Here is a 12,790-nt window from a genome sequence, read left to right as displayed (position 1 = left end):
ACTTCAGGAGTCCCTGTTTTCACTTATTTAGACAACTGGGGTTTGATCTTGTGAACAAATTGCAGGGAGTTTCTAATTTTAAAAAGGGTCCGAGACAGGTCCTGATTGGATGAGAAAAAATATGCCTTATTTAAATAAATGAAATACAAGAAGATAAAACTTTCCACACAGAGTACCAAATCAGATCTTGCCCTTGCAATTTCTCCAAAGATATCTTTGCTGTCCATATCTCTTGTCTCATGTAATGAATGTGTGTCTCTATTATTTTGTAGCTTTCTGTTGTATCTTCTCACTTTGTTCCAATTTGGAGTAAATTCTGCAATTCTGTGACGTCATCACGCATTGTTGTGTTTTGTTCCAAACGCGCCGCCATTCAAGAGAACCCGGGATCCAAACAGGAAGAAGGAGAGCCAGATTCTTTTCTAAATTTAATCACACAAATAATTCTTCTTTAACAGCATCAAAGAGGCTTGGGTGTGTCCAAGCCTCAAATCTGACCATTTGCCATGAAATATCAAGGTGGAATAATAAGTTGACAGCTGCATCAAACTCTCTTTGTGTTGTCACAGACTACCCAGATAGCACAGAATGATTGAAACAACATTGAATCAATGTTTATTCAACACTCATTTGACTGGATCTGCATGCATATTTGTGTTGATTCTACATAGAATCAGTTAAGAATCAATGTTGATTCAATCATCATCTGAATGTGGATCTACATTCAAATTTGATGTTATATTGAATGAAAGCTAAGGATTTATGTACATTTTTAGGTCTGATAGGTCTGCATCATAACATACCACTAAAAGTTTCTAGACTGGTGTTAAACACTATGTTATTGGCAGATTATAGGTAAACTGTGTACAAAAGTTTAAAAATGACAACATAGGTTTGATATAACATTTTATTTAAGAAAAGAGGAACAGATCTTTAAACATATTTGACTCCTTTTTGACTGTCAGAACAACAGTCTATTGTCCACCGAAGGACAGAGTCCATGAGGTTAAGCTTTGTACTGTATGAACCAGAGAAACAGTACAAGTTGTGGTAACCCCAGTTAGACTCTGGTTGGCGTCACTTTGATTCCTTGCGATGTCCTCCTCTCGTTCTGGCGCGTAATGAAGCCACTTCTTGACAGTTTTACTGCAGTCCTCAAGAGTCAGCTTTTGGTCAAACTGCAGAGCAACGGCTGAAAAACACAAAAATAAAAGTGAGGAAGGTACCGGTYAGAAATATGATAAACATTTGAAAAGTTCTGAAAGACGTTGAAAGATTAAACAGTGTACTGGTTACAGGTCTGAGAACAAATACAAACCATATAGWTTTCCATGTACACTCACTGTTAAATTAATATTTATCTTAATTGTTCATTAATATTTATCTTAATGTTTATGTATACAACTACATTTACCTATGAAGCTGCAGTCTAGTGTAAGATTTCTGATGCTGCACTCATGTTAAAATGAGGGAATCAATATTTTAAATAAAGGCTGTTTATCAGAAAACCTAAAGATAAAACTCAGGGAGGATCAGGGTTTATTTAACACACCAGAGACAGATAAATAGAGCAAAAGGTGATTTATACTGTAGTTGGAAAAATTTAGAATTTGTACAGAATAAACTTCCATCAAATAGCTGGTTTAATCTTCCATCAACTACAAATATTTCCAAATAAGTTTATTAAATTCATTACAAAATGTCCACGTGCTGATAAAGATCCCACACAAGTAATAATAGTCCAGTTCAGTTTAACCAGTTGCCAATCCAAGAATCAACAGACTGAATCAGTCATTAGCAGGTTTAGTTTCACCTGCCTTACATGTTTTAAGTGTTTCCCTTCTGCCTCACCTGGATTGAATCTATGGATGATTAACAACCTTCTGCACTTCTTGATGGCTGCAGACTGTCATGCAATCATCTAACTCAGCTGTTCTGGAACAGAGGCACATCTAAGCGAGTCTTCTTTTTGTTTTATGGCAGTTGGCAAACAACTTATAGGTGCATTACTGCCACCTTCCAGACTGGGGTATAGATTAGATGTCCTACCACTATAATCTTCCCATAATACAGTGCTTCTCAATTCCAGTCCTCAGGCCCCCCTGCTCTGCATGTTTTAGATGTGCCTCTGTTCCAGAACAGCTGATTCAAATGATTGCATGACCATCAAATACTGCAGAAACCTGTTAATCACCCAGAGATTCAATCCAGGTGTGGCAGAAGGGAAACACCTAAAACATGCAGGTCAGGGGGGCATGAGGACCGGAATTGAGAAACATTGCCATAATACCAGAGTTCCTAAGAAAACTAAAAATGCTGTTAAATACTACATCCTCAGACGATCTTTACAGCAAATTCTTAATATCCAATTTATTTTTACTTCTATTTAACTCTCTGATTAATACCTCTTTCCCGACTATACTTATTACATTCTAGAAAAATATGCTGCACTGTTTCTGACTCTTCACAATAATTACATAAACCTGTAGTATGTTTATTATTTTCAAAGTACTATTTAACCCTGTATGCCCAAACCTTAATCTGGATATAACATCCTCTTCTTTTTTTTCTATTACCTTCCCTACATTCCCCTACTTTATCTAAGCATGTCCCTAAGCACATGATAATAAAAAGTTAAAAATAAATGATAACTATCACAACAATTTAAAGCCCACCTGGAGCAGCCAGCCTTACACTTCCACCACATGCTCTCCCAGACCAAACAATAGGCCCCACCCCATTTTAAAAACTCAAATCCCACAAAATCTCACAGGATTTCATACTTAGGCATGGAGTGGTGGGTAGGATGAAAATAATACAAAAGGAGACATGACCTCAATTATTAAAAATATTTGTTTTGCCTCAAAATAACCAGGATTACTATGGGCACAAAACAATGCCCTTGTTTTTCAATAAACACATTTAAGATCAAAGTAATATTGAAAAACTTACCATAAAACTGCTCAGAGAAGAATTCAATTCAGAAGCCGGTTGCAAACAAGCCAGCAGCAAAGTGGCTGTTTGGTTGGGACAAACCACTAGTGTAAAAACGGGGAGTCGGATGGTACAACTCCTAGTAGAGACTTGTAGATGTATTTGTGTCAACACATTATGCACAGTCAGTAATAATATTTACAAACAAGTAAGAAAATGTACAGAATGGAATCACAACCCAATGTTCTCAACATGTAGTGCTTAATTTGAAACATGATTAACCCCCACCTAGTAATAAAATGTTTTGACCCAGAGCTCAAGGATGGGGGGAGGGAAGAAGGGATGAGAGGGGGTAAAGAGGGGAAGGTTGGGAGGAGCGGGTGGGTAGGGGGAGGCTTGGGAGGGAGTAGGGGGAGATGAGGAGGTGATGAGAGGTGCAACAAACTGCCCAGATTGCACACAATGGTAAATCAACGTTGAATTATAGTCAGAATGGTTGGTTTTTGGTTGAAGTCGACAACTAACGGTGGATCAACCATCAAACAACCATCCACCTCTAGCCAAGTAACCAATGTTGAAACTGTGCCATTGAATCAGTGTTGTTTTGTGGTTGGAATCTAATGAATGAAATGCCGATGTCTGATCAACGTCTGATCAATGTTGAATCAATGTCAGCTGTTTTGCCGCACACCTTCCCCTTCTAACCTACTCATCAGAGCTCTGGGTCAAAGCATTTTATTAGTGAGTGAGGGTTTTCACATAGTGGGTGATGATTCTGTACATTTTCTTACTTGTTCATAAAAATTCCTACTGACTGTTTGTGTGTGTGTGATATATTGACACAAAAACATCTACAACGTACTACAAGGAGTGGAGCAGTCCACCCCTGCTATTTACATGAGTGAGATGTCCCAAACATACAGCCACTTCGCTGTTGGCTTGTTGACAACAGATGTTAATTCAATGTTGAATTGCCATCATGTGTAATTTGGGTACAGAACGAAATCTCAACTCAATGTTGTCAACACAGTACTTAAGTTAAAACGTAATTAACCCTCACCTAAAATGGGGTGTGCTGTGGTGGTGCAGGGGTTAAGCACAACCCACATATGGAGGCCTTAGTCCTCGATGCAGCTGTCGCAGGCTCAATTCCCGCCCTTGGCAAATTTTGCTGCATGTCTTCCCCCTTCTCTCATTACCCACTTTCCTGTCAATTAACTATCAAAATAAAATGTGAAAATGAAAAACGTTCACCTAAAATTAAAGTTGTTTCACCTGGGGTGTGAAAAACAGCTTACATTGATTGAACACTAGATTACCAGTTCTTCCCCAAACCTTGTCCTCAATCAAACTGACCTGCATGTTTTCAGTTCAGCAAAACCCTGATAATCAGACGTCAATTGAATTCATGTGTGAATTCATGTGAATTAGGGATCAATCAATGGATATCGACAATAAATCAACATTGATTCAATGACACATTTTCAACGTTAGTTAATTGGCTAGAATTGAATCGTTGTTTGATGGTTGATCCAGCTTCTGTCTGGATCAACTCTGGATCAACCTTCTGTTAGCTTCTTAACCATAAATTCAACCTTTGTGATCATAATTCAAAATTGAATTAGCATCTTTTGCCAACAAACGAACAGCGAAGTGGCTGTGTGTTTGGGCCATCCCACTCATGTAAATGGTGGGGGTGGACCGCTCCACTACTTGTAGTAATTTGTAGATGTTTTTGTGTCAATATATCACACACAAACAGTCAGTGAGAATTGTTATGAACAAGAAAGAAAATGTACAGAAATTTAAAACGTGATAACCCCCACTCAGTAATAAAATGTTCTGACCCAGAGCTCTGATAAGTAGGAGAGGAGGGGAGGGGATGCGGCAAAACAGCTGACATTGATTCAACATTGATCAGACGTTGATCAGACATCCGCATTTCATTCATTAGATTTCAACCACAAAACAACATTGATTCAATGACAGAGTTTCTACGTTAGTTACATGGTTAGAGGTGGATGGTTGTTTGATGGTTGATTCACCGTCATTTGTCAACTTCAACCAAAAATCAATCCATCCATCCATCCATCCATCCATTTTCTTCCGCTTATCCGGGGTCGGGTCGCGGGGGCAGCAGCTTCAGAAGGGAGGCCCAGACTTCCCTCTCCCCAGCCACTTCTTCCAGCTCCTCCGGGGGAATCCCAAGGCGTTCCCAGGCCAGCCGAGAGACATAATCCCTCCAGCGTGTCCTGGGTCTTCCCCGAGGCCTCCTCCCAGTGGGACATGCCCAGAACACCTCACCAGGGAGGCGTCCAGGAGACCCAAATCCCAAGAGCCAGCTTCTGCAGCCGAGGATYAGACCGCCAGGGTCCCCTCCCTCGSCTGCCGCCCATAGCACAATGCAYCCGACCCCTTTGGCCCCTCSGACAGGTGGTGAGCCCATCGGAAGGGGGACCYACGTCTCCTCTTCGGGCTGAGCCCGGCCGGGCTCCGTGGGTAAAAGCCCGGCCACCAGGCGCTCGCCATCGTGCCCCATCTCCAGGCCTGGCTCCAGAGTGGGGCCCCAGTGACCCGCGTCCGGGCGAGGGAAAACCAAGTCCAAAGTTTGTGTTCATCTTAAGGGTCTTTGGGCTGCGCTTTGTCTGGTTCCTCACCTAGGACCTGTCTGCCTTGGGTGACCCTACCAGCGGCATAAAGCCCCAGACAGCATAGCTCCTAGGATCATTGGGACACTCAAACCCCTCCACCACGATAAGGTGGCAGCCCAAGGAGAGGCCAAAAATCAACCATTAATCAAATTTCGGCAGTTCAGTCATCAGATTTCAACCACAAAACAACATTGATTCAATGACACAGTTTCAACGGTTTGATTTGATGGTTGATCCACCGTCATTTGTCGACTTCAATGATTTAACGTCGTGTGCTATCTGGGTAGAGTTCATCACATTCATATGGTCAGTTGGTGAAATCACCTTAGCCCCACCCCTTTCAACAGGAAGTCACCTATTTTTACACAGTTTTTCTTCCTTTCACCCTATAGTTCATGCAGTTCATGTTCTTGTGTTTAATGAAATAGAACAACATAATGGTAAATCCTTCTCTAAACACTGGAGTATGTGTGGTGGCTGAATGGCGAATTCTAATCACTTGCCGTTTGCATACTGTTATGATGATATGATTGACCTTTATTAGTGGGTGGCATTCGAATAAATACCGATTAAGAATGTATTCTTTCTCTGGTTTTTTGGGTCTTGAAACAGTTTTCCCTGACTTTTGTTAAAGAAAAATTTCCACAACAGTTTGGCCACTATAAGGCCGGAGCGGCACTGAGCTGCGAGGGCCTCCAATGCTGCTTGCAGCTTTAATTATTATTACTATTATTATTATTATTATTATAGTAATAATAGTAATAATTATTATTATTACTATTATAATAATTATTATTATAATTATTATAATAATTATATAATTATTATAATAATTATAATTATTATATTTTATATTATTATTTTATTATTATTAATAAAATATTATTACTTAGGTTGCTGTATACCATGTTGCAAACAGAATGTAGATTGTTTTTCCTTTGAGCAATTTCATAGTTATTTTATTGTTTTATCAACACATCCTCTACTGCATATCTCCACTTTTGGATACAAAATCGGGGTAAAAAAAAATAAAAATACCCAAAATGATGTATGATTACAGAGTTTAGTAGAAGAAATTAATTTTGAACATCATTGTGGAAGGAAATGGAAAACTGGGAATTTTAAATGCCAAAACACATGTTCCATTTTTGACAGAGCTTGAGTGACTTCCACTTCATAAACTTTAGTTCCAGGACATGGATAATGGGACTGTGGCAACTTCACTTATTTTATTCACCTCAACCTCAACTTATTCTTTACTAAAACTGTGTGTGTCATGTGTTTCCAAATATTTCTTCAGAGTAATCAGTTTGGAATAATTTCTTTGTTTAAGACACATGTGGTTCCACCTACTTTGGAAAAATAAAAACTGTTTTTAGCTTAATGGAGAAACCAGAGGAGTGAAATAACAAGACGCCACACCCATGTTAGTGTTATTCAAGGCATATGAAGGTGTGTGAATGACAAAAAGACTTTAAATGTATTTAAATAAAGAGTTCAACCTTATACAGTCATGCATTTATCAGTTTTCAGACATTAGGGTGTTTTCATATTTTTATATTCTCCCAAGCGTACAAATATGTTTGCCTGCTGGGAGCTAAAGTAGATTATTACACCTCCTTGAAAAACACACTTGCATATCAAATCAAGCACCTAAAAGGGATAGCCAAAATGGAGAAAATTTGGGACACATTTATATATAGAAAGTATGTACTCCTACATCTGTATTTCTATTTATCTTTGTGTTTCTGCTCGGTCTTCTTAAACCTCCAATTAGTCACGGTAGAAAGCTGCTTTGTACAGAGCCAGGTTCTGGTTCTGCTGGAGGGTTTTTTCTGTTAAAGGGGAGGTTTTCCTCTCCACCTCTACATGCACTTCCAGGAGGAATAAAAGTTGCAAGTCAATGATTTGATGCAATCTGCTGGGTTTCTTTACTAAGAACATTTTTTAAATCACTAAAGTGATGTTGAATGCATTGTTTGTTATCTAGGTTCAGTTGAAATGTATGCAGGATTAGATTGAAATTTTGTTTTTTGTATAGTGCATTGAAGTGTGTTCAACTGGCGCTACATAAATAAACTGAATTGAATTGAAATGTGCTTCTTCATATGGTATGACTATTGTTTCTTGTTTCTAGTTATTTCCTGTTCTAGTTTGTCAGGTTTTAGTCCAAGTTATTCTTTAGTGTTAGAATTATTTCCTGCTCCCCTGTGCCTCCTGCTCCAACTACTCACAACTTGAATCAATTAGCTGCTCAGATCTCTTGTCTAACTCAGAACCTCCCCAGTATTTTAACCCCTCAGTCAGTTGCAACTCCTTGTCACTCATGTCACCTTCCCTCGTCCCTTTCTGGTTCCCTCATGTCTTCGTTTTGGATTTATGTTTGTTCCTTGGACTTTGTTTTTCTGTAAATTTGGATTCTTATTTTTTCTCAATAAATTTTCAAACTTACTGTCATGATGTTGTTTTGTTGAAGTGTTGGACCCAAATGCACAGGCAATAGCTGAGTTGTAGTAGTTTAATTAAAAGATGAGGGAATACTGAAAGGCTTGCAAAAAATACTTGGAGAAAAACCAAAATAAATCCAAAACAACATCCAACCAGGAGACAAGAACGCAGGAAAGCACAAAGGCAAAACAGGACAGAACATGAGGATCTGGCGAGTAATGGGAGAAAATGAGAGGCTTAAATATTGGGGAAGGATGGGAGTTCTTCTTCTTGTTGAAATTTATTGGCTGTTGGCAAGAAACATTAGGTGAGTATTACCGCCACCAACAGGTAATGACTGGATAATATAGCCTGCTATCCTCTACTTCCTGAATTCTCTTGCAGTAAATCAACAATGTAAAATTTCATTTCATATTACTGAGGTTCCTAATTAACTTGTTTCTCTGAATCTGGTAATTACTGCAATGCAAAATAACATGTTGTATTGTCTCAATTCCCCAGTCCCCAGACATTTCCCTGTATGATGTTTCCCTATCAAAAATAATGAACTATTCACTCCAGTGTGTCTGATTATAAGTCATGAAATAATTATCTCTCTGTTTTAAGTAATATCTATTACTTAAAACAAAAAAATAACAAAAAGTCCATCTGACGGAGTTGACAGAACTGAAGGTGATGACAAACTAGTGAGTAAAATGAAAAACCTGATACATATTTTACATAATGCAATTTATGTAAAATACATTAAAATTAATTGTTGACAAATCTCACATTTAAGTGAGATTTGTCAACAATTTCACTAAAAGAGTCACAAAAACTGACAAGAGTTGACAAAAAGTCAAATTACCTCAATTTATATGATGTTATTCAGAAGGATGCCATATTGCAGCTCATCAGGTCCATGAAATCTTTACATTTTACCAAAATTAAGTTTTTATTTCACAAAATTTCAACAAAATTTTGTAAATTGTCAGTTATGGTGTTGACACATCATGGTTGTGACAAACAACTTAGGAATAAAAAGAAGAAAAAACTAAAGAATAACATAAGCTAACCAGAGCTAACTAGCCCTCTTGGCAAAGGAAGAGAAGGGAAGTGGTCATGGGGTCCTCACATGTTCTGGTGCCCCCCAATAATGCCTGATTCTTTTACATTCTTTTCATGTCTGATGGTGTTGACAAAAACTTGGGACAAATTTCAATGGAGTTGGAAAATATATAAAAATGATTTTTAATTCAATTTATTGATACTTTTACAATTATTTATATGACTACTTATACTTGTCATAATATACTATCTTAGTGTTCCTTTAATTGTTTTAAACTATTACATTGTATTGAGTTCTGCTCCAGAACAAGGGCTTTTACAGACACCATCCACCGACTACAATGTTTAAAATAAAAAAATATTCAGCAAACACCAGGAAAATATACATTGTTGTGCTCACATGACCCAGGTTAGTTTAGTCAGATATTTGAAAAAATTATGTTTTGTGTATATTTTATTCAAATTTTGTGCTTTATCCATAGGACCCGTTTTGTCCCTATTCTCAAGAATCACTGAAATATTAGTTTGCAAAACTATTAAATCAACCCTCTTATTTTTTTTATTTTTTTAGTAAGCTAAACATTTAGCTTGCTAAACATTTAATTAGCTAACTACGCCTCTGTTTCTGCTTTTCTACAGCCATGCATCATATGGCTATAGAAAAGCAGAAACAGAGGCGTAGTTAGCAAACTAAATGTTTAGCTTACTAAACATTTAGTTTGAAGCTAAATATTTAGTTTCAAGGTAAATATTTAGGCGGCAAACAAAAATATTTAGCTTACTAATTAAATATTTAGTTGAAACTGACAACTACAAATGAATTAATAACATGGTCAAAATCTGACTGAAAAATGAATCCCCATTTTTCTTTCTTTTATGATAGACTTAAGAACCCAAATTATTGCTCTATTTTTTCAAACATTATTGCTATTCTTGGCATCATGGGTAATGCTGCTGCCTCACTCTGTGGCCATAGACTCAAAGATGGTGGGGCCTGCTGGCCTTTAACCTTTAATCGGGTTAAAGGTGATAAACATTATGAAGCTTTTATTATATGTAAGACCCCCTCTGTTGCTTAGCAACCACAGTGTATATTGAAAACAACAGTTGTCTAACACAGACCTTATGGTGAGAGTCAGGGCAGGGAAGGGCACACACAGCAACTACAGTTAGCACTCCCAACACACACACCCTCACCCTTTAACCCAAATTCTATTTCATGGCACACGGTCAGCATTCAGATGGATTAGCGTGGCCCTGTGTTTGTGTGGAAACAGACTGGAGGGAACAGTAGGAAGCGTGTGTTACATACGTTTGCAGACAAAACACTTTATGTGAAAGTGTTTGTTCTGAACACGGAGAGCCTCCCCCTTACAGGGATTCCCACAGTTGTGACAGGCGACGGCACCACCTCCTTCCTGTTTCATCTTCTGTTGCTCCAGAGTGCTGTGTACAGCCTGCTGTTGAAACACTGCACAAGACACAGAACACACAGGAATAGTTACGTACAGCTTTGGCCATGGTAGGCAGAATGAAACCTTTCAAATAATTGTCAATGGATGATGCTGAAATTCAAATGGTTGCTTCAGACCATAAATCAATGTTACTATGTGACCTCTACACTGAAAATGCCCTCATCTACAAATTGAATCAAGTCAGAAACAGGTTTCAAACAAGAATATTTTTTTTTCCTTTTTACCGAGGAAGGTAAAGATTTTGAAAGTAAAACCAACTGGAAACATTATGAAAACATGTTTGGGTCAATTATAAAAACGTTAAAACACAACATCGGATGAGATCAACACCTTTTTAAGTATGTCAGTATATGTCTTGACTATCAAGGCATGCTGATATAGTTGATTCAACTATATCAGCATCGTCATCGTTTTTGCAAGATCAGTTCTTCACTGAAATTGGTTCATGAACTAGATCAGTGTTTCTCCACCCTGGTCCTCAACGCCCCCCGTCCTGCATGTTTTAGGTGTTTCCCTTCTGCCACACCTGAATTGTATCTCTGGGTGATTAACAGGCTTCTGCAGCACCTGGTGGTCATGCAATCATTTGAATCAGCTGTTCTGGAATAGAGGCTCATCTAAAACATGCAGAGCAGGGGGCCTGAGGACCAGGGGGGAGAAACACTGAACTAGATGAAAAACAAATCTTTTGTGGAAAGTCAAACCAACTCCTGATAGAAGTTCTCCAAGGTTGCCACCACCTACCAAGACCAACAAAGGTCTGTATTGTTCCTTAGATAAATTTATTAGTTCATGTCTGGGAAGCTAAATCCATCAGGACTAATTGTGTTTGTTCTTGCAAGTCCAGATGGCTTTGTACTGGATTTTGAAATCTACATTGAATAGATACCTTCACGCAAGTTAAAAAAATGGGAATTGGTGGAAATGCAGTCTTGTATTTGCTGAGACATTTCCCAGAGGACCTTTGGTCTACTTTGACTGGTATTTTACTACCACTGGTCTTCTTGATGCATGTTTCACAAGTTTCCTTTCTTAAACACATTTGATTCAGATGGTTGAAGTTCAACAATAGTTATTTTTTTAAAGCCTAAATTGCTTGGATGATACTCTGAAAAGATTTTAGGGGAGCTTTACTTTTTTTTTTAAAATTCATATCATATTACCTATCATAATGCTTCTATCTTCTTCCTAATGGAATTCACATTGCCATCTTTTTACCTGTAAAGAATAAAGGTAAACTACAATGTCTGTTTTTAGGAGGATTAAAATGGAGTTGGAAATGTATTAAAATGATTTTTAATTCAATTTATTGATACTTTTACAATTATTTATATGAGTACTTATACTTAATTTAGGAGGATTTAGAAGGTTAGATCATTCTTCCCATTTAAAATTTTTATATTCATTAATCAGAAATATTTTATCTCATGGTTTGTTGCCAGTATGCATATCATCATTCATCCACTGGGCTGGTGGTTCAGGCCAAAAGGCAATCCTGATGCCATTGTCCCAAAAATTTCCACAAGGCACGCGGCTATTTGAGCAATCAAATACTATATGCAACGCTGACATGTAGGTAACACCACCAGGAGCCTCTGAAGCACCACACTGGCCACATAGGCTTACCAGCTGGAAACGTATGCAACACACCTGGTATTTTCAGAGGTAGGCAAACATAACATGACCATATCACTACTTGGGGGCATGTCATCATGACATGTCACACATTTATACCACAGGCCACAGCTCTGTGCAAGGCTGAAATATCTATATGTCAAATGCCTTTTCAGGAGGCCATACTCCTAAGCCTACTAAAAATAGCTCCCTTAACTCATAGGGATTCCATGGTGCTTGGGAGTATTCTAGTGGAGGGCATCAAGACGATGACATTACCACAGTATCAGAACTTTAGGATGTCTAAACTTTGAACTTGAGGTCTTTCACTTTCTTAAGCCTAGGCAAGTTTTGATGTTACCGTGAAGATAAAAATAACCAACATACACCTGGATAAGGTTGAAGAGATAAAGACTTACATTTTTGGACTGGACAGTTGAGAGAGCACCTGTTTGCCTTTGCGTGATGGTGAAATTTACGATGGCATATTAGGGCCATTGCAGATAAAAAAAGGAGGAGTAAATAAGAAAAAACTCTGACATTTTGGGGTTAATAAAGAAAACATGAGGAAATTTCTGAGCTCCAAAAGTCAAAAAGTTGAGGAAAAAAGTTTGAACTTTT

The 12,790-nt window shown here is 38.0% G+C and overlaps 1 protein-coding gene across 12 annotated transcripts in view; it reads right to left on the bottom strand.

Annotated features, from left to right (window-relative positions):
• ablim2 (actin binding LIM protein family, member 2) overlaps positions 1–12,790 on the bottom strand; it is a 145,872-nt gene that overhangs the window by 116,715 nt on the left and 16,367 nt on the right. For all 12 annotated transcript variants that reach the window (XM_008434833.2, XM_017310474.1, XM_008434832.2 and 9 more), the window contains exon 2: positions 10,393–10,551. In XM_008434833.2, coding sequence (XP_008433055.1) covers positions 10,393–10,551 — 159 coding nt within the window. The remainder of the gene's footprint in view (positions 1–10,392; positions 10,552–12,790) is intronic.

The sequence above is a fragment of the Poecilia reticulata genome, linkage group LG18 (assembly GCF_000633615.1).
Source record: "Poecilia reticulata strain Guanapo linkage group LG18, Guppy_female_1.0+MT, whole genome shotgun sequence".
Lineage (NCBI taxonomy): Eukaryota > Metazoa > Chordata > Actinopteri > Cyprinodontiformes > Poeciliidae > Poecilia > Poecilia reticulata.
The sequence above is the reverse complement of the archived record's forward strand: the minus strand, read 5'-3'. Positions and strand labels throughout refer to the sequence as shown.